The sequence below is a fragment of the Malurus melanocephalus genome, unplaced genomic scaffold (assembly GCF_030028575.1).
Source record: "Malurus melanocephalus ecotype Western Australia unplaced genomic scaffold, MMel_1.1 scaffold_244, whole genome shotgun sequence".
Lineage (NCBI taxonomy): Eukaryota > Metazoa > Chordata > Aves > Passeriformes > Maluridae > Malurus > Malurus melanocephalus.
This window is the reverse complement of record NW_026623476.1, coordinates 731,122-753,869: the sequence shown is the minus strand read 5'-3', so window position 1 is coordinate 753,869 and position 22,748 is coordinate 731,122. Positions and strand designations below refer to the sequence as shown.

At 37.5% G+C, this 22,748-nt stretch overlaps 1 protein-coding gene across 3 annotated transcripts in view; it reads left to right on the top strand.

Moving 5' to 3' along the window:
• MEF2A (myocyte enhancer factor 2A) overlaps window positions 1-22,748 on the top strand; it is an 82,905-nt gene that overhangs the window by 24,930 nt on the left and 35,227 nt on the right. For all 3 annotated transcript variants that reach the window (XM_057375301.1, XM_057375299.1, XM_057375300.1), the window contains exons 2-3: window positions 9,394-9,591; window positions 14,162-14,365. In XM_057375301.1, the coding sequence (XP_057231284.1) occupies window positions 9,538-9,591; window positions 14,162-14,365 (258 nt within the window). In that variant the 5' untranslated portion in view covers window positions 9,394-9,537. The remainder of the gene's footprint in view (window positions 1-9,393; window positions 9,592-14,161; window positions 14,366-22,748) is intronic.

The following is a 22,748-nucleotide window of genomic DNA, read 5'->3' as shown; positions in this document are numbered from 1 at the left end:
AGCGTGCAGCGCTTGCGTCACAAAGCCACTGTTGACCGAAGCCAAACTTGGAAGCCAGAATCCATCTTGCAAGGGCACAATGTGCAAGGAAGAATCTTGTTTATAATCCTTCTATTTTCCATTCTCTCATCTACTGACATTTGTCTCCTGCTGAGAACTTCAATAAAATCTGGCATTGTTAGGTTTGAAGCCTGACTTGAGGAAGCTCTTATAGCATAAGGTATAAGCAAAACCACAGAATGCTRTGGCTGCCTTCCTATCCCATTACATTCCTGAAGTCAGCTGTAAATGTTTTTGATTGCAGTAATGTTTGTTCAGGAACATGTGTTGGAGTTGCTGTCCTGYGGCTGTTTGTTGTATTACCTCAACAGTTTGTACTTTGCAGACACAGGGGATAGTTTCCCTCTTCGTAAAAAGTAACAAAGAATTATTAGRAGTTTACTCACTAGGTAGTGTTCAGAACTTCTTCGAGTTTTAAAACTCTTGCTGCAAATCCAAAAAGTCAGTTTGCTGAAGTACCAAATTGGTCYTATTTTCTACATTAGGGAAACTGTTAATAAGATTACCTCATAATTTATGTTTTGCTTTGGTTTTTTTTTTTTTCTTGTTTTTGTTTTTGTTTTGGTTTTTTTGTTTTCTAGTAGGAGAAAGTGAAAGAGACGCAAATGCCTTTTACCTACATCTTTGCAAGGGAGAAATCTGCTGTGGTTTCTACCCTTGTCTCGGGAAACTGTACCAGTTATACACCAGTCAGTTTGAATATATTGAGAGCAGTCACTGCTTTACCTGACTGGAGAATTGCTGCTTTGGCATTTGCTACAAGGAAAGTGAAGTGCAGCCTGCAGAATTTGAAAGGAGTTTTACAGAGAGTATTTGAAGGATGAGAGTAATAGATCTCATAACATTGCCCTTCAGTATGTGCTGTGTTCTCAATATTTTTTTCTGCCTGTCTTCATTTCTATACATTTTAAATCTTACATCAGGTTGCTGCTTGATTTAGCTCAGCTGGCACTTTGTTTAATTTTTAACTGTGTGTAAAAGTACTGCACTGTAGTTGTGCTTTTCTGATGTTGCTTTTGGTTGTTTACTTTTTTCTGCAAAATAATCTAGCTATGAGATGTGGTTATGGTAAGCCAGAAYTTATATTGATGGATGTTTTTGTCCAGTTTTTGTTTATGAGTGTTCAGTTCTTTACATGTAGGTTATTGGTTGAGGTTCTAAGTGATCGTAAAATGAGTGTTCTGCCCCCCCACCCAAAAAAAAGGTATGCAAAAAGTTTCACTACTCCCCAGAWAATATAATCTACTCAAATCATGTTCTCAGAGACAAAAAGAACAGTCTTCTGCTTGGATTAGGATGTCCATATAGAAATGCCAGGAACCTATGTTTTAGTTTAGTTTGGCATATTGTTGCTTATGTTTAAAGTGCTGCACCCCCTGAATTCAGCCTGGCATGGCTATGTTAAAAAAAAAAATGGAGCAGAACAAACTTTTAAGCTTATTTGTCTATAAAGGGATGAAAATTATGAGTGATCACATAAACCAAAAAAAAAAAAGGAAGTGATTCCCCTTGCCTACAATTTCACAGAAATCTGAGCAGGTGAATGTAGGACTTTCCATCTGAATTCTCTTCTGGYAACTGTGAAAACATCTCCTGTCTCTGTACAGAGAGTAGATCTGGCGACAGCGAGTGTTCCCTGTGCTCTGCTGATTTCCGTAGCGATAAACAGAGATGTGACAAGTGGGGCAGAGCTATTGTGAGAACTCCGAGATAATGAGCTACACCTTTGCCAAATGCATGTTGCTATGCAAAATAAGATTATCTGTATTCTCTGATCTATTGATAAAGTCAAGTTGAGATGGGAGAAGTAATGAGCCAAGGTAGCAGTAATTAAAGCTTGAGTGTCACTGCTGTAACTGATGAAATATGAAGACTTCTGGAAAGAGATTTCCCAATGATAATATTTTTTCTCAAAGCCATGACTTAACGGTATATTAAGAGTTATCTAAAGATGCATCAGTGAGCCTGAAGAAGATTAATGAAGTAGTAAGATGTTGCAAAACCAGAAAGTTCCATTCCGGTTGGTAAATATATTAATAGGAAACTGAACAGTCCTGTATATTTATTTTATTCACCCTTATTATCTGGTGAAGAAAAATACAAAAAGGAGCCTTTAAATTGATCCTATCATTAGGTGTTTGTTGTTTAGTTCATCASCAGTGCTTGTGGAGGTATCTATTCAGCTCTTACCCAATCACTATTAGGCTGCCATTGAAGAAGGTAGTTTAARTTTCCTGCTGAGAACCAGCAGCAAGGTTTTGGTCATCCCCTTCCTGAGATGAATATAAAAAATATATTTCACAGGTTTTGCCTGCTGTAACAAAGGAAGGCTCTTTTGTGGCAGCTTTTTGTTGTGGGTCCAATGGTAGAATTCAAAGCCATCTCTGGCAGACGTGTTCTTATCAGCATTTTAGGTTTGGTGGCTCCCGACGTTTGAGCCCAAGAGGAGTTGTAATAACACAAGATGTGGCTCTGTGCCATTTTTTTTGGCCACATGGTAGTTAAGTTCCACAGCCATTACAAATTCCTGATAAGGTTGAGKCAAATGCTTTTGATCTTGAGAAACATTTAATGTGTTTTGTATGTATATTTTGATTCAGGAAAGAAACTTTCCTTCTGTGGCGTATAATGTACGAATGTCTGTAGGGTTAAAACTTGGGGTTGAATACCTTTAGTTGCACTTTGAGCTTATTATTGTGAAAGTTGTGYAACATCAGTTTTACACTAGTTAAATATCTGCAAATGCTTTTTGATTTTGTTATGGAGCAATCATTTCTAAACTTAAGTTTAGATTTCTGCATGTAGTTCATTAATTTTCTGACAGCTCTAAATGGAAAAAAGAGGGAGTATTTATSTGATCAAAACTTCTAAAATTGTAATCAAACTGACATAGTTGTTACAAAAGCTCTGGTTCATTCAGTAGGAAATCAGTACTTTCTGTCTCTGCTTTTAAATATTGGGGTTTGTTTTGTTAACAGTGTCCTGAATAATCTTTGTTTGTGCCTATTTTTGTATACCATGGAAAAGTCACTTCTTTCAACAAATTACATGATAAATTAGGAGTAAGTTTCTTGAGAAACTCTCTGGAGCATGTTTTCCACACAACTATTCAGTCATGCAGTTATTTTCTTAATCTGTTTGTAGAAGTCTGGCAGCAGAATTCTTATGATTACTTAATATTTTACATTCTGCTTGTATCTAAAATTGGATTTTAATCYGGTATTGAAAGTTTAGTTCTTTTTCTGTGGTCTTTCTGCACTGTTAGCTCAGCAGTTTCCAGACCTTACTTTCAAACTCTGCGCTAATATGTTTTTGAGAATGCAAGGATAAATTATTTTAGAAAATTTCAAGACAAAAATTGTGGATGGGAATAATTAAATAGAATTTTATGTTACTTGAAAAGATGTAGTAAATRTGGTTGCCTAAACAGATAGTTTGATAAGGGCTGGTTTGGTTCTAGAGAGTATTAATTGTAAATGCTCAGAATGGGATGATAGATATTTTTGGGACTTGAGCAGTGTGCCAAGGAAAAGTTTATAGTCCGTGTATTGAGTATTATTAAAAACTTAACCCATTCAATTTAAAATAACTAACCAGAGCAGAATTCCTGGCTGTCCCTGATCCTGGGCAAGGCCACATTTGTCACTGGGAGTGACAGTTTATCTAGGAGTGCATGTGCTGTCACAGGTGATGTTAATAGTTCTGGAAAACTGGTTCGTCAGCTCAGSAAAATGTATCTTTTAAAAAAAGTGCATTTTAGAGTAATAAAACTTGCTTTTAAAAGAGACTTTTGAATCTTAGTTCAATTTTTATACAGCCCAGATTTCTGTAGTTCTGTGTGCAAGAAAATGGAGTTTTTCCACTTCATCTTAGGCAGGACTGAGTGCCTGGAAGAGAATGGCTGAAAAAGCCTTTTCGAGCAAGTGGATTTAAACAGCACTTGGAAGGTGCAGTGCTTCAGTAAGACTGTTTTTTGAAAATGCTTTGTGATCTTTTCTAATATGCCTGCAAAACATAATTTGAAAAGCTCTTTTACTTGCAAACTAGAAGCTCAAAAATAGATTTGATGTTAGTGTGGAAGCTGAGGACCATGTTTGGTTGCAAAACTCCACAAATCTTGAAAGTACAGTTTATTTAAATTGTCTTGTACCAAAGATGTGCGTTGTTCTTCCCGGCTGAAAGAAACAAATGTTTTATGATGCATAAAACCAGAATATCAATAAAGAATTGTTTATGGCTTCCTGTTTTTTACATTGTCCCACTTTAAAAAGAAAGTAATTTTGGCTAAGGGTTATATTATTGTTTTATAACAATGCATGTGTATCACTTGGTGGCTGAGGACCTTGAAGCTGTGAGGCCACTCTCATTTACTCTGAGGCTCTGCTTGGATGGAGAAGAATGGCTTCTAAACTGAGGATGGAAAAAAGATTTATTTCCTAAGATTGTGGTGCAGCAAGTAGGGAGAGATAGATGACAGCATGTACCCTTGTTTTGGAAGGAGAGCCGTGTGATTGTTTAGCAGTTATATCTGACATTACTTASAGCAATGTATGGTGACAGGGCTATAGAAATGTGGCTGGAGGAAACCGTTTTGTTACTGTTTTTGCACACTTCTGCAAAAAACCCTGCAAAGCAATCTGAGTGAGGACTCTGTTAAAAGTGCAGACATAAAGGTACGTGAAATCCCTTTGCTGGAAGTTTTAATYTTTGAATTCAGTTTCCAGCTGGTAGCAGTGAGTTTTGGAGCAGGACTGGTGGAGTGTTTAGAGCACAGTGATGACATCCCATGGATCTGAACATGTACCAGTGCAGGGTCAAATCTGAGTGAATATATTTTGTATAATTAATTTGGGATTTAGAAGAAAAGGTGTTTGGAATTGTGTACTTACTTTATATGAGTTTGCATCTCTTTGAGGTTCTGAAGAAGAAAATAATCTCTTACTTGTGTACAGTGAAATGGAGTCAGAATCATATTTGAYCTTGCTCTGCACAGCCTTTAGATAAATTATTTTGGTGCAGCCATTATTTGACTCCATTTTTTCTTCATAGCTTGTGGGGCAGGGAGGGAGGGACACTGACATATGTCCATTACTAGTTCTGTGGAAAAATAAGATACTCTGTCAGGCTGTTGTCTGCCTTACGGGTGTACAACAGCTAACATGTGCTCGTGGGGCTCATTTCCGTGTTGCACTGAATGGGAATTTTTATATTCTGTGAGTGTGCAAAGTGCARAGTGGCAGAATAACCAGCAACTGTGCAGTTCAGCTGTGATCACTGCCCATCAGTTCATGCTTAGRGGTCAAATCTACAAAAATACCTGCACAGGCTGCTTTAAGACTGGAAAAAGAYCTGTTAATCTTGATTTAGTAAAAATTACTCCTTGCTATTTAATAAGCCATACCCAAGGCTTGTGTAAGATGCATCGCTGCAGATCTGTGTTTTCATGCAAATGATCTGACGTCAGGACACTCGTTTCTTTGTGTGCATTGCAGTAAATGAGCTGTGAAGAGACRGGGACTGTCAGATGTAACCTGTAACCATGGTGGTGAAATGGAAGTTTCAAGAAAATAGTGTCAGAGGGAAATGAAAGGAAATTAAATGGAAGGAGTATGATTCTGACACAGTTTTTCCTAACCTGTTCTGCCAGGAGGCTTGCAGACCTTGTGCAGTTTTGTACAGATATAATGTGTTTCCACTGAACCCTTGAAAGAATCTTTTAAAATAGGTCAAATACAGTTTCCTTGCTTTAAAGTTACATCTCAGCAATCTGTGAAACTGAAAGCAATCTTGACAACAAACTGAGATTACCTCCCTAAAATGTGCAGTTGTGAGGGTATGTTTCTGCATGTGATTCTGTTGTGTGTCAGTAATTAGTGTGCTGTTTTCACATGTTTTAGGGAAGGGAATAAATCCAGAAAATTTGTAATTGTTGACTTTTAAACAATAGGAGAGACTWTTACTTGGACAACTACAAATACAATTTTTCTTGCTGTTATTGCAAGCTGACACTATATTCTGCTTGAAGCTCATAATGAAGCATGTGGGATTTTTTTCCTTCTTTTTCTCTGCTTATTCTAATTATTTTGTTTAATAGATGACTGAAATCCCCCTTTAAGACAAAATAATTATTGCGTTTGTGTGCCCATGCAAGTAATGTGAAGGAGCTTTGGCAGCTGTGATTGGATTCTGTCACTTAAGGGAGTAGAACTTTGCCTTCAYAGAGGTTAATTCATGTTAGTTTATATTTACTTTCAGATATAAATGTTGATCTTCCTATGTATATCTGTAAGTTTTCCTTTATTTGGGCAAAAGCGTGTTGATAATCTAGATGAAATGGCTTTGTGAATTATGAATTTTACAATTTCACCTGAGGTATGTTTGTAATGCAGCCATGATTTAGCAAAATTAAAATCTYGCTGGTTTCATTCCTGGTGTAACCCTATAGTGGATCCAGTCTTTTATCTTACATAGTTTTGTTCCTAGTCAGGATAGAAAATAAAACCAAAACTCTGACATGATCGAGGATGARTAAAAGGAAAAGTCGTTCTTTTCATGAGAAATGTGACATGCCTTTGTCACTGACAGTAACTTCCCGTTGGGATGTTCTGAGCATGCATGAAAAGTGCCTTTTTACTGCACAGTTTTCTCTGATTTTTCAGTTGTGTCAAGGTCCTTTCTACCCTGAGCTCAAGCCAAACTTCCATTTTAATTCTGAGCTTTGAAAATCACCTTCTGTGTGTCTTCAGAATGRCAGGGACGCTGCATCCCCGAGCGGATGTGTTTCCAAGCCAGGTTCTGGTGTCCATAGCAACCTGTGGAGAGGGAGGAGAGCAGGACCCGGCCTGGACACATATRCGAATGGCAATTGGGAATTTCTAAGTGAGACGAGTATTTAAGGTTGAAGAAAGTGAGACCTGAGATGAGAGGGAACAGTGAACTGTCATAAATGGGAAATAGCTTGAGGTGTTTATGTCCAATAGAGCATACTCCGGTAAAAGACCTGAAACAACCCAAAGCTATAACAAAATGTTGGTGAAAATTACTGTGTTGTCCATTTTCCTTTGTGTGTACTTAGAGCACATAAGAGTGTTTCCCTCTACTGTGCCTTCCATTAGCTCATACAAAACATTTGTGCATCTCTTATTTTGTGTTCTTAAGTATGTGTATTGCATAATCTCACATCATATTTATCTTCCACTTTCCCTCTTCTCTCAGAGTTCCTTAATTTATTCGTTGCATGGACTCACTTTTCAATATGTGTTGCAGGAGGTGGAATGATTCCACAAGTTCCTGATCCAAAAATCACTTATTATGTGGAGAACATGGTTTATAAATGCTGTTTTTAAGTGAAACATTCCTATTCTGTTTCTGTATTCTTCCTTGCCCATCCTAGTGATATCTGCTAGGAGCCAGTGATAAAATGCTGGCCCAGATGCATCTTTGGTTTTGTGTGGTGGCCGTTTCTGTGTRCTAGTTATGATGGGACTTGCTTTTAAAAGCAGAGGAAGGACTCTGGTAATTTTGTATTCTGAAACGGTTTCAATAATACATGATAGGTTTAAAAAATGTAACTACACATGAAGGAGAAAACAAATTGAAGAGCTTATTAGAGACCCTTTGATTAGGTATGTTCAAGRGATACAACCAGATTTTTCCAGAACTAAATTGAAAGTGTGATCATACCATGAGCTGTGACTTTTTAAGAACAAAAATGGGATAAATCTATATGCCAGCTCTTGTTTCCCTGGAAGATACTTATTAGGTGCTCTTTGTTGTRTAGAGGTTGGTTCATCTGGTCTTCACTGGCTGCTAATTACCTTCATAGCAGCACCTTGGAAGAAATTCTTTTCTATRAAGAAAACAAAAGTAGTGCAATGTTGATGCATGTTTTCAAGTGTTTTGCTTTCTAGACAATGTCTAGTGCATATCCTTTAGACCAATGGACATCATATACAGTATAAGTGTTGATTTGATTTTAAATTTCATGAAATAGTATTTCTAAATACTCTTGGGCATTTTGYGATGTTTTTCAAAAGCCATCCTTTGTTGCTGTCAGGTAAATAGAAAATGACATTCCTTCATTTTGTGATGTTCCTCCACCTCTGTTGTTTTTCTCCCAAGAACATCATGGCTGTTTCCTCRGCATAAATTGAATGTATTGTGAAGTGTAGCCTGTGACTAATCGCCTCTTGCTGTCTGTGCTCATTAACTGTCTGATGGTGATGTGGTTGCACCACTTTCTACACATGGCCTCAAGGATATGCTGTGGTGACACCCAGATTAAAATATGCAAGGCTTGACTTCAGAAGATGTTTTGGGTTGGAAAGTTAGAGAGGTTATCAGCTAATACTGGGGCTGGTTTTAYCCCTTTTAATATATTAAGTGGTAAKACGATAAATAAATTGTACTTATTTMATATTTATACTTTCTACTATACACTTGATGTTCTAGAAGTGATTTAAATTKTTCTCCTGTTTTCTTCAACTGATACTATCCTACAGTTCAAGCAGTATGTCTGGAAAATGGTTTAGCAAATTTTTTACTGAATATGTGATTGAAGTTTGTTAAATAYCAAGTAATTCAGTGCAGATTTAAAGGTGGTGGCACACTGGTTTTTCAAGTTTCCTGCACATTTATCTTGGTGAACAATATAACAATGAAACAGGTGCTGGACTGGAAATGGGTATTGGCAATGTGGAACTTACTGGTTATTGTGGAGGGGGGGAACTGTGTCAGTGTCTCAGTTCTTCGTTGGTGTCTTGGTAATCATGAAATAGTCCCATTGCAAAACTGTTTTCTGTGGTCTCTTTTAAGTAAAGAGATTCCTTCTTTCCTTCTCCCTTTTGTTTCCCAATGGAACCCCAAATACTGTCTCACAGAGTGAGTTGTAATTTAGCTTAAGAATGGAAACTCTCATGGCTTTGTTTTGTTTATTTTGTGAAAATTTTACAAGAGAAACAAGAAATACAAAGTGTTTCTTTATAAGGTTTCCTAAAATACTGAATGGAGTTTACCAACACCAGGTAAACATATGAAACCTCGGGTGACTAAAGGCTAAATTTTAGGCTGATGAGCACCACCCCTTTGACAATTATTAAGGCATTCAGTTGAAAGTGTGTGGAATTATTGGTCATTTTAAGTCTGTAGTTTGTAGGTAGAATGCAGCAAACTAGTTGGAGTTTAATTGGAAGAGAATGTGTAGTATCATATTTTACCAATGAAATACTTGATTTGTCACTGAAATTTCACGATGCACGTGTTTTTTGGCTCTACAAGTTTTTAACWATGCTTTCTTTTGAATAATTTGTATATAAATRTTTYCCTTTTTTTTAGGTGCTTAAAAGAAGAAGTAGGAGCCGTTTCTCAAGCTGAAGACAAAGTAAAAGAAAACTGTATCATGTGTTAGAACACTGAAGAGGGACATTTCTTGGATTAGTTTATTTCTGGATTGCTAAGCAAAAGAAAGAAGAGGCAAAAATGGGGAGAAAGAAAATACAGATCACAAGAATAATGGATGAACGGAATAGGCAGGTGAGAAACAAGTCTGCATGAACAGGCCCATCAGTAATCTTAAAAATTAATGGAGAGTTTGAATACATTCGTCCTAATTCACTGTTCTAAAGCTGAGCTCTGTCTTCATATATCTACAGATGCCTGTGCCAGAATATAAGAAACGTCAATGAATTTATGACTGTTTGAGGAAAATAGTAAAACTAGTATATAAGTATTATAAGTAATAACTGTTACTACTTTAAATCAAATTTAAAATTGCTGTTCCTATTTAAATGGTCCTCTAGCCTGTACTAGCAGTAGACTGGAGTTTTTTTAAACAGGGACATCACTTGAACTGATAACTGCTAGGAACACTTACTACTGAAGTCAGAGAAAGGATGAGAAATTCAGAAAGATCTGGTAAAGGTATTTGCTGCAGCATTTTGACAGAGGACAAAGTCTGAGCCGGCAATGACCTACAGTGCTTTGGATACAGTAACAAATTTTGTTAACATGAATCTATTTAAAAGCATCGATTTGTATTTCTTGTAAGAGCTGTTTGCCACAACAATCTTTAAAAATAATCAGTCAGAAGGGAAGAGTGTTCAAAATGAAAGTTTTGCAGAAAACTGCTCAGTTGGCTGCTCGTGCCCTAATTGGGAGGTGCCCTATGAAATTTAAAAGTACCAAAAGTTGATTACTTTTACAGTAATGTTTCCTCTTAATTTCTAAATTGCTGCGTGAGATGCAAAATAAAATTTTAATTGAATCCTGAAATATATAGTGGGATATCTGGAAGCTATCATCTTTAAGGCAAATTGTGGCAGGAATGACTTCAGCTCTTTTAGAGCAGTTCTGGTGGCTGAGGCTGAAGATGCCGCTGTGCCGACGTCTTTTGTCCAGTGATGGTCATGAGCAAATACGTGTGGGCTGGAGATGCACATGTTRCACGACCCTGTAATCCTCTTCCAGCTTTTAACTATTCTTAGCTCAGGGATTTCCTGAGCTGGATGTGGTTTCCGTATATTTAGTAACCATTAATGGATTTTTTTTGTTTGTTTTCCCCACCCCCCACCAGTGAACTTGTTCAGTTACCCTTTGAGCCCTTATAATATTGCAGCATTTACAACATCTTTTGTCTAGGATATCCTATAGGTCTACTGCCTGTTGTTTGAAGAAAAACCATTTTATTTCCCCTTTGTTAAGGTTCTGCCAATTACTTAGCTCTTGTATAGAAGAGGCAACAGTGACTCTATCTAGAGTCTATCCACATTGCTTGTCATTTTGTGAACCTGTGCCACATTTGCTTATTTTCCCTTAAAATAATTATTTTTTTCAGGCTGTAGGTGCATTGCTTACTTAGTTTTTTTACTACAGAGTTTTTCCACATTTTTTGCTCCTTTTCCCTGAACCTTCTGTAGTATCACTCCATTACTTTTGATGGCCAAGGGACCCAGAATTCAGGATGCAGGCAAAACATGGACTTATATAGTGRTGTACTGCTGTTTTGTTCTGTTCCCTTCCTGGTGTTTGATTTCCTTTTTCAACTTCTGAGCACCAGTCTGACGTTGGGGTAGTGTCAGAATTCCATGGGACTCTCTTGCTGCTGACACATCAGCTCAGAGCCCATTGTTTTGTTGGTGAAATCAAGATTGTTTTTCTCCCTGTATCACTTTAAAGCAATGTAAACTCTGAGAAGTCTATATATAGCAAGAAAAGTATTATTGGAGTTTGGGAGAATGCCAAGTATTGTGTTTGAGCAGCTTTAATCACCCAGTGACTTTATGTTTGATGTAGATAAATGTGTTAAGTACACGTAGTAAAAGYAGATGAATTAATGAGTTCAGTTCTTTTCAGATCTTGCTCTAGAACTTAAAGCACATGGAAGAGATGGAAATTGATTCTCCTTATCCTTTTTTTTTAATGAATCTGGACTAAGTCAGGCAACCTTGKTTTTCTTCTGCTTGAGATACAAATAGCATTATACTTCTACCCTGACTTTGGAGAGGTGKTTTTTTTCCTTTCAGGGGGARTTGTTTTTGTCTTTYGAATCTCCATCCCATTGTTTAGTTTGAAACAATGGAGAGGAAGAGAATCAGTGCATTTGTATCAAATTTTAGCCCACTTACACCATTGCTGTAACTGAAGCAAAATAAGATTAAATTCTAGGTTTTGTTTCTGGCAGGTTTTTGGCTAGCACCTTTTTGGGCTGTTTTAGTGACTAGGAAAATAAGCTCTAACTTAATAGCGGAATTAGGCTTGCCTTATCCTTTTTGCTGTGGGAACTCAGATGTAAACATACTGCATCTTGTTTTTAAAAGGTTTTAGAGAGATCAAATCGTGGAATCTTACTTTCCTCTTTTGTTAGTGTAATCTTATTTTTTTGTATGTAGAGGTGTTGATGGCCTTTAACCCTACTGGTGTCCTGTGGTTTTGGTAGCCAGTATATAGCATTTTAGCATATTAAAATGCCCTGATGCACTGGGCATTTCCAAGATATTTATTTGAGRCTTTTTTTCATTGACCCAGATAAGKGRGCATTTAGGGTTTGTTTTGCTGAACAGAAAATGTAGTTCAGTTGTGTCCTGTCAGGTTTTCTCTGTCATGTACAGCTGGTGAGTAGGTCACTCATGGACATGCCTATGATGTCCTGGTTGGATGTTTGGTTTGAGGTTTRGGCTTTTTTTGTTTGAAAATATGGGTAGAATGGGACAGAGCTTTGCCTGCAGAGCAAGTTCATATAACTTGTGTGGGAAGAAGGACTGCTGTTTTGTCAGCAGCATCTTATTTCTGATGGGMTTGTATGTGAGCTCAAAACAGTATATATAGACCATTTCTCGGGGGATTATGATTGTCATGAGACTGTCATTGTATTATTAATTAAGCAGCCTTATCTGCTTGAATGAGCTGTAGGACATTTATCTTCATTAAGCTGAAGAGAATCCAGTACAGTAAATTAGATATCAAAGGAGCTCAGTCTTGCTGCTTTTGCTGTCTCCTCCTCACCCATTTTTTTTTTTTTTGCTAAGCAATATTAAAATAGTGCTGGGGAAATAATTTACCTGCAATAAAAAGACATATTTTTGGGTTTGGCATGTTCCTAAATGGAATGGAAAAAATTTACAGAACTAAGCCTGCTTTTGGGGTTCTGAAAGGAAAACCGAGTTTAAATGAAAATTGAGTTTAAAATAATTTATATGCATTAATGTGAGGCTTGGAGTGCTTTAGTAGGGGGGGTTGTGCTAAGCGCAGTCCCGGCACCAAGTGAGAAGCTGATACCAGCTGAGAATCTCACCAGGGAAACAGCCTTACAAGAGGTGAGATAGATACAATTTCAGTAAGGAAATTAGGAACCTTTGTCCAGGAGCCTCTTGCTCCTCAGTGGCAGTAAAGGTTCAGTCTTTTGTGTAATGTCTTCTCCAGGTGACACAGCACACACACATCTTGTACATGATGACTTTTTCCTCACAAACACTAAGCAGTAGTACTTCTCTGTATCTGCTCATACTCAGCTAATAACCTCTTCAGTGCCTTGTAGCTGAAGTGTCAGAAGAACAGCAGCTCTATCTGTGCCTTCTCTGACTGTTCATGTGGTGAGAAGGATACATTTTATATTATTGGTAGTATTAAAAAAGTAATATGTGTGAGGTAATCATCACTGGAGAAAAAAGCCTTCAGGTGTKTATACACAGAAGAAGTTTCCTCTCMGTTTTCCAAAAACTTGATGTACAGCTTGGTAATTAATGTAAACTGTAGAAACCCAAAAAACAGGTTGGATTGTTTCTTATGTCTTACTTCATTCCTCTCTTGCAAAAGCTTATTGACTTCTGTCTGTGAAACATGGGGCATGTGGATCACTCACCTGGCACAGAGGCTCATGTTTGGAATTGTAATATGGGGTGTCAGATACATTGACAATTAAATATCCTTAATTACTGTCTTGTGAAACGAATAACTTTTTTTTTTTCATCATACTTGATGGTAACTTTTTAAACTGTTTCCTCCTTCCCCAGTGGACAAATGCTCCTTTGTGATGGTCTGTTATGGATTTGTTTCCCCATAGCAGTTCTAACTGGACAGAACAATTGTTTCGTGATGTTTCTAAGTGGCAGGAAACAAGTGAAAAGTATAAGTGAATCTGGTTAGATGGCTTAATAGCAACAAAATAAGAATATTTCTTAGCTTTGCATAATTTGAAACCATATTGCATAACAGTGTTACTTCCATTGCTTGTTCTGTTTTCTTTGATTTTATTAGAATTACAGTTCTAAGTACCACAGAAGAAAATATTATGATGTCTGGAAAGTCAGAGTCTGTTGAACGGAGGAAATAAAGCTAAATTATCCTATTCTAACTAAAATTTAGCTCTCCTTTGTAGTTATTTACCAGTGGAGGAGTTGGAGGTGTGTAACTGTTTAATTTAGTCTAACAGAGAATGCACTGGGCCCTGAAAGCCACACCAAATATTATAGGCAGTTCTTGTGTTAAGCTGCATATGACAGTAGAAGTAAATGGTGTTGCTCAATTGGTGTATTCCTTGATTATTTTCCTTCAAACCCTTGTCATGTGTTTTAAAAAAATAAATCAATYATTATTCTTTCTTCTCTAGGTCACCTTTACAAAGAGGAAGTTTGGATTAATGAAGAAGGCCTATGAGTTGAGTGTGCTCTGTGACTGTGAAATAGCACTCATCATTTTTAACAGCTCTAACAAACTCTTTCAGTATGCCAGCACTGACATGGACAAAGTTCTACTAAAATACACAGAATACAACGAGCCCCACGAAAGCAGAACCAACTCAGATATCGTTGAGGTAACAATTTGAAAAGACGTGCCAGTCTTCTTATCTCCTTAATACTTAAAATATAGAGCAACACAGAGTATTTGAAGATATTTTAACCAAATATTTTAAAATTRTTTAATACCGTGGTATAAAATGTAAACTACTGCTTTTAGTCTGGTTTCTCTAAGGCAATAACTTGTCTTTACAGCCATGTTGTTTTCCCATCTGCCCTCCACCCCCTGCCAGTTTCTGGGAAACGTGTTTGATTTCAATCACATTTGGCAATGGAAATAGAGGTGTGAAAAATGGTTGTTTTTCTGGGGAAGGAGGGGAAGAACTGTTCAAGGTTTTAATGGGGAGAAAAATTGACTGGGTGGGAGAGGAAGGTCAAAAGAGTGCCCTCAGCCTAACAGACAATTATAGTTGGCCCTTTTTTCCCCTCTGAGGTAGTAGCTTCTTTACCAGCCATATCTTTAACAGCCATGGCCTTTGTTCAGCCAAAAAAAAAAAAAAAGCCAAAAAAAGAGATTCTGTGGAATAGATGAACTTAATTAAATTTGTTGTCCAGTGACTGTCAATTAAAATAGCAACAGAACGRCTGCAGTTTCTGCAGTAATAGAATAACATGAATATATTTACTCCAAGGTATTGGTTTCATCTACTTTTATAATGCTCGAGCTTTAAATAGCAACTCTTTTCAGTACATAATTTCTAAATTAGGTGCAGTAGAATTCAAGGATTTTCTTGGCAATTGGAGCCTTGATGTACTGTAACTGCATTTCAGAGCATGTCTCCAGTAGTCCTGTAAATAGACCAAAACAGGTGGCTGACTTAAGGGTTTAATTTAAATTCTGAAGTTGTCTTCTGAACAAATGCCTTGCTTTTTAGGAATGATTTCAGAATAATGATTAGCCTTGAATAGCTGAGGAGTCTRGTGCCAAGGGGATCAGGGTACAGGGATGGTATTAGCTGATCGTGTACACGAGTCTGCAAGCAAAAAATCAGATTGACAAAACTGAGATACAGACAAATGCTTTCTATTTCTTTCTGAGAAGATCTGCTGCTAATTTGTCAACTGTCTTTTATGATCAGAAAAAAACCCTCCCCAACTTCTGTCTTCAGAATTGAGTTCTAAAGAGAGGGATAATACGAGCCATGAAGAGTTGAAAGCTTAGTTACTGGATTAGCATAAATAAAGGGTAGCCACTGCAGAGGAAGGGAAAACCTAATTCTTTCAGAATAAGCTTTGGATTGTGACAGACRTGAATTTGAGACAGGGATGCAAGTTCAGCTGGGTTTTGTTCTGCATGCAGGGCCTCTTGTAAGTCGTGGTAATGGTGCTTCTTCTCRTCATGAAGGACCTCTCCAGAAAAATTCTCTGCGAGGCTGCTTTTTTTTTGTTCTTTTTGTAGATGGGTTTTTTTACCAGGGTCAAGTGTTTGACCCCTCACAAGTACCCTGAAAGTGCAATTAGTATCCAATGGCAAATTTGCTCTAGGGGAACATGCAAGGACTCATTTGCAGATTCTTGCTAATTTTTCTCTCTGGGTTTACTGTTTTATACTAGTGAGGGACTGGGACTTGACTGTCATTTTTCAAATACAGTGTAATTTAGGAATGCATCCTCCTATGTCTTTAGATTAGCCCTGTGTGCTYTTAAGTCTAGTTGTGAAATATTTTTGGGTTTTTTCTTTCTGTATTGATAGGTGCTTGGAGTGTGATGACAGATGTTTAGTTACATCACCAGCATTTTGGAAACATGCTGAAGGAACAATGTAAAATGGCTTCTCTTTATTGTAATTACACTGAAATTTTGTTTTAACCTGAAATCTGTCAAATTCGTATGAAACTTAATTACAATAAGTAATTCTATTTTATGGAGTTATAGCTGATGCATAGCTCTTACCTCCATGAATGTGACAAATGGCATTTATTGTGACATAGGCTCACTATGGAGCTATTCTGGACTCATTGTGGTCCTGATGTGTGTGACAGGAGGGTGGGTTTTCCTGTGCTAGAAGGAAAGCCAATTCCATACTGCTCAGAAGCTGGGTAAGGGAGCAAAGAAATCTGCTGGTACTTATTTTCAGTACTGGGTAGATGGTAATCTTGTAAATGATTAAGTGATATCGATGAGACATCTTTCCCTTGTAGTTGTCTCCTGCTCAGTTTTGGCATAGGAATTGCTTTTATATGCCCAGAGCTTGGTGTCTTCTCTTGCTGCTGGAATGTTTGTGAAAACATAGTGGGAGGGAGAGCTCTGGCATCTTAAATGAATATTAGAATTTTTTTTTTGATGCATGCACTTAAGTCTTTCRCTGTGCATGTTACTGTAGATGGGAATGATCTGTTGCTGTCCTATACCTATTCTTTTATGAGGTTTGTAAGGTAGTGCTCTTGTGCAGCAGTGGTGGACCATATGGGGATATTGAAGAGTGAAATTTTCATTCATTGTGTGCTTTGAATTCTTGAAATACTGGGMTCTTGTATTTAGTTTTACAAGCCCCTAATGGCAGAGTTGCAGACTCTGAATTTSTGTCTGTGATTTGAAGGGCTTGCTGTAGGTGTTAAAGCATTTGATGCTTTAATGTTCATGGACTTTTTTTCTGTAACAGATTATTCTTGACAAGTAATTATTTCTCCTGAAGAAAGAAGTATTTCTCCAGAGTAAAATGGGAAGATTTTCAGGTTTTATCAGGATTCTGTATCCATATGGTTAACAAAATATTTTAATACATAAAGGACASTTTGAGACCTTGAGCATTCATTGTTTTTAAATTCAAAGGAAAAGACAGAGATGAACAGGCACTTGTATGTTTTCTTTAATGCAGGATGTTAAGATTAYTGCAGGTCATTTACAWGGTATCACTTCCATTTTGTGTCCTTCTGCCCCTGAAGAAAGCCTCAGAAAGCAGCAATTGCACAGTTGTTCCCTCTCTTCCAACCTCCCTTTTCCTGGGAGTCAAGGGCTGAAGATGGCTCTTCTTGCCTGTTTTGCTCAGCTTTTTATCTYTTTTCCATGTTTTGAGTTTTCTTGACTGATACAGTAAAACAGGGTTTATTTCACCTACACTTGGCCGTGGTGGATTTTGCATGTTCCTCATCTCACCTCATTAGACTGAGGTGATTTGATTTTTAGGAGCCTGTGTAAAATGTGACCTACTTTCCCAGTTGGCATCTGTGCCCAGGAGAATTCCGGGTGGGTGTCAGTTAATGAGCCTCTCCTGTGCTCTGTAGTTTAATGCTGTTTTCAGTGTAGTGYAATGTGCTGAATAAGGCTTAGGTTATACCCCAGATATTGACAGCTGTCCTTGAAATAGGTAATGATCTCTAATAAAAATTGTAACTAAAAAGTACAAAAAAATTTCTTTTTAACTATGGCATGTCATTATTGCAAACAYACTCATTCTTGTGGAAAGACTGGTGTAAATTCCAGCAAGTGATTTGGATATTTGTATTAAATATTTTMCCATGGGAATCACTGATTCTAATGGGGAGTAACATTTGTGGTGGCTTGGTGGGTTTGTCATAGTTCACACAAGGCAGGTAAATGAACCTGCTGATGCTTTCAGCAGGGTCAACAAGCCACCTTAATCTCCTGCTGTAATCAGCTGTTTTCTTGCATTAAAATACATTYCATCTCTGCCTTTTCACAAAATATTAACAGAGCTATTCCAGGAGCAATGCATGTTCCTTAGTCAGGAGCATCTCTGAGCTCAGAGATGGGATTGTTGGCTCCTGGCTCCGAGTGAGCACGGAGAGCTCAGCTGCACGTGGAGAGCCTGCAGCAGGAAGAAGCAGATGCATCTCCCCAGCCAGATGGAGCATATGCCAAGAGACAAGTGTAACAGTGTGGGGAGCATAAACAGAAAAGTTGGTGTTGAAACACTGTGTTTATAAACCAAAAGCTCTCTGGTTTTGTTTTTTATCCAGCTTTCTCCACCTCCCAGCATTGCTTCTTTTCCAGGCTGGGAATAACCGATGTGTATTTTGAACTGTTGTTGGTGTGTAGTAGTTTGTTTTGGTTGCACTTGAATTGGTTCATTGCTTCCTATTTTTTTTTTTTTTTTTTTAATTTGGGTTGACTTCATATGAAAATGAAGATCTGGGAATTGTATCTAAATATATACTTGGATGCACACATACAAAATTAGATGAGAATGACCTTCAGTTAATTGATCTTATTTCCTTCCTTGGTGGATACCTGGTGTGTCCGATCTAGATAAGGATTTGAAAAGCAATTTGGGCTTCCGTATTTTGCTGTTCAAAGTTAAAAAGTAAGATTGTGGAAATTAGGTCAAATTCTTAAAAAATATGAATTTCTTTGGAATGTTTTGTAAGACAAAATACATCATAAGTTAAAAATTTTATTTTTAAGGAGAAAATGCCCTACAACCAAGGAAATGAAAACTGAGACTGAATGTAGATGACTAAAATCTCCAAATTTATGTGAAATGTCAGCACAGCTTTACAGAACTATGTGGCAGCACCAGGAATGCTGATGGTTAAACACACACTGGAGATTGGAGGATGGCTGACACCATGATATGTTAACATTGTTTTGCATTCCTGTGTTTTTGATAGATGGAGAACTGCCAGAAGTGGGCAAGACCTGGGGGGGGGATAAAGAAAGAAAAAAGCAAAAAAAGCTTTGGGCTGATGCAAGAATATGTATTGGTTGTAGTATTATGTAATTTTATAGTTCAAACCACTTGATTTGGTCTCCAAACAGTGTGGGAATAAGTGGTACACATTTAAAAGAAGGAAGAAGCTTAAAAATTATTTCAGTGAAGTAAGGAGAAGACTTGGTAGTCTGCTCATGATGCTGAGGAAATGTAGGCATTATTGGGCTTGATTTGCTAAATGATTATGTAAATGTAATTATACTGCATATAACATTTCAAATAATTTGAGATGGCACACAAATACCTTTGAGACATTTTAAGGAGGTGATTGAGGAGGATTTATGTATGGTTAAGGACTAAAATTTCCTTTTAGCTTACCTTTAAAAGAGGGAAAATGCTTGAAAACTGAAGTGGTCTGGAATGAGTCATCAAAAGCTTTTATATATGTGTGTGTGTATATATATATATATACACACATATATTTTTATATATTTGTGTATAGTAGTTTGAATCTTCTTTTTTTTTGCCTAGTAGAAGTGTTTGCTGTAAAYCTGACTTACAAACAGGTTACATCTTGGGCCTTTTGTTCCCACTCAAGGTTTAGGAAGAAACAATTACCTTGARAAATTTAAATTGTGGTCAAGGTAGCAAATGCTTATTTTCAATGTTGTGACAGAAGACAGCAGTGTATTTTGTGCTGAACAGAACAGTTCCCACTCATGATGGTGTCTTTGTCTCTTATTTCTTTCCCCTCCTGTTTTTAATTTGGGAGATTAGGTTCAACACTTAATCCCCACAGTAATTTTTTTGGAGCTGTTTACTCTTATCATTAATTTTTCCATATCTTGTGTTTGATAATGCTATTTTACTTTTCAGTATTCTTTTAATTCTTTGGCTGTGCTGAAATTGCTTTGGACATGCTGATGACTAATGTGCCTATTTATTTATTTATTTCAAAAYGACAGATTATTGGTGACTTTAAGCAAGCTGATAGTGCTAAAAAAGTTTTTGTTCTTAGTTAATGTTGTTTTGCATTCCTTCATTGCTGGTATATAAAGAATTTCTAAAAGTAGGATAGACTTAATTTTTTTTTTGAAGCAGCTTTGGCTTGCCTGCAAATAATCAGAAGCTGTACTTCCCATGTATCTAAAGCAGTGAATAAATTTAGCGTTTTAGGGTTAAGAATACATTATTTCTTCTTCCTCTTAAAACAGTGCTGGTGCTTTAAATTTGCCATGCTCTGCTGGTATTCTGAATTTTGATGAATTCCAGATTTAGTCACTACTTAAAGCATATAGATATCTGAAGTTTGTCTAGAATGCATCTTTTTATAGAAGTTTCTGAAATGTTGCTAATAATGACTGTACTTGGCTGCTCCATTGCCACCAGTGATTTAATGGAGCTGCAGTTCTGGTTGCTGTCTATCCTGTGCCAGCCTTGTGACAGTGACACCCATGACATGACTTTAAACCTGTGAACTGAAATTTGCTGTGATGTTCTTATTTTTTAATAAACTACCAGAAAAAGCTGATCACTGAGTGATGRGTGACAGCTGACTTGGCTGTGCATCACTGCAGTCTCAGATTGGATTGGATGCTCCTCTGGAGGCTGTGCTGCTGGGAGGGCCAGAATCCTAAATCCTTGTCAAATACTGGCAGAGAGCTTTTGTATGGTCTGTCTAGCAAAACCTCTGCAGCATCATCCCTGCCATAGGCAGGGTCTCTCCTCTGTTCTGAAACTTGGTTTTATTTCCCAGCTGTGCAAGTGACGTTTTKCCAATTGATTCTGCACTGATTGGAGAATATTTTTGAAATTTATAGGGCAGACGCACAACGTCCAGTTCTCACATTCTGCTTGAGAAACTTGTCAAAGATTCAATTCTGGATTTAGCTGTTGACTCCAAGAAAATCTGTAACAGCTCGTTGCTTGTTAGTGCTGGAGTTCATGCAGGCAGTCACACAAAGACATAATTATTGTATGAACAAGTTCTTCAAGCTGTGCTGGTCTCGTGTATTCTGCAGCCCTTGTGTTGCTGCAGAATTTGGTGCTTTTGAAATTGTGTAGTGACAGAAGAGTGTATTTTTACTTTGCAATTTCAAAGCGAGGACCATGGCATCTGTTAATCAAGAGACAGTGACTTTATACAAGCTGTGCCTGGAAAGAATAGAACAAAGCATCTCCTGCAACTACAGCACGATAAAGGACTGTTCTTTCTGTGATAGGCTTGATTTCAGTGGAGACTTAAGGTAATCCCAGCTTTTGACTTCCAGGCTCATGGGTTTAGTTGTGTTTTCTGCCAGGGATGAACCACCTTGCAGAGGGGACAGCATTCACCAGCCACTGTTCTGGTGTGAACTGCCCAAAGGAGGGCGAGGCTCATCTCCAGGGTTTGCTGCTCCCTGTGTTTTGGAGCTCACCATGCTTTTGAACAATCTCAAGGTTTGGCCCTTGAGCTGATGGTGCATGTGCAGCAGAAGGCTCAGGGAGGCTGTGGTTTGTTCCTTGCTGAGGTTTTACTGCAGGTGGTGTGGCCATGGGAGCTGCAACTCTCGGCACTCACCTGAACAAAGCATTTCAGTCAATCCTTTCTCCTAGAATGGTCTGGAGAGTAACTGCACTTGAAGAAAGAATTTCTGGTGGTAGTTCTTGTGCTGCAGACCTTTGAATACCCTAGCAGCCTGTGACGCATGTGACTGTCATGTGGTGGTCATGTGACATTCAGCATGTGACATACAACATGTGTCATACCATTCTTCACAATTCTCATAAGCCAATGCACGTCCAGTTTGTTCTGTGACTTCCCAGGGGTAGTGGGTACAYCTTATTCCTGTCAGATCAGTGATGTGACATTTCATATGGAGCTCTGTAATTCATAGTGTAGACTGTGGAATRCTAGGTAAGTTAGTTAAATGGGCAATAGTGTGAATTTTAACTTAAAGTTAATATTTTACTGGAAATACTGGGTAATTTCAACAGGAAGCGAATAATATACTTTTTATTAAAAAAACTGAAATATTTTGGGAATGTTTTAAGAATTTTTMGATCAAAGCTGTTACATATTGTCCCAGTGAAAGCTTTTCTGTAGCTGTAACAAACTGATGCCATTTAAAGCCCTGTTCTTTCCTGCAAATAATGTAAAATTCAGTACTTKCTAATTACAGTTACTTCTTAAATGAAAATTAAAAAGCATTCCAGAGATGGTCTTTCTCCAGTGGTAACGAGCACTACCCGATAAAGCTTACTCAAATTTCACTGTCCCTGATTCCTCTACAGCCTTTCCTCTCTACCTGTCCAGGTCCCACCTTTGATTTCCCACCTCTTTTCACATTAAGTCAGGACAGTCTTCAAAGAGGTGCTTTGGTTTTTGAATAATTGGCCTAAATGGAACCTATGCAGGAAAAAATATATTAAGTGTATTCCATTGACACACAGTTGAGAAGTTCAGTATTTGAAAACATGAATTGTGACGTTATTAGAGCTTTGTCTTGAAGTCCTACATTCTCATTATTTTAATTCAGTAGAAATAGAGATGTAATTGTTTGTACCCTATTTCCTCATTTTTGGGGAGTCTCTCTGCTTCCTGTTGTACACACTAATCTCAACTTGTGTTTTCAAATACRTGCTTTCAGTTGTCTTATTCAACTTGCTTATTTTTGGGGTGTTTTTTGGTGGTACAAAATGGCAGTTCCGTACAAATATTAAAGGTATTAAAGCTTGTTCTGGGAGATGTAGCCAGTTCCCATAATCTTACATGTAAGTAGTATTTTAACAATAGCAGAAATCCTTGG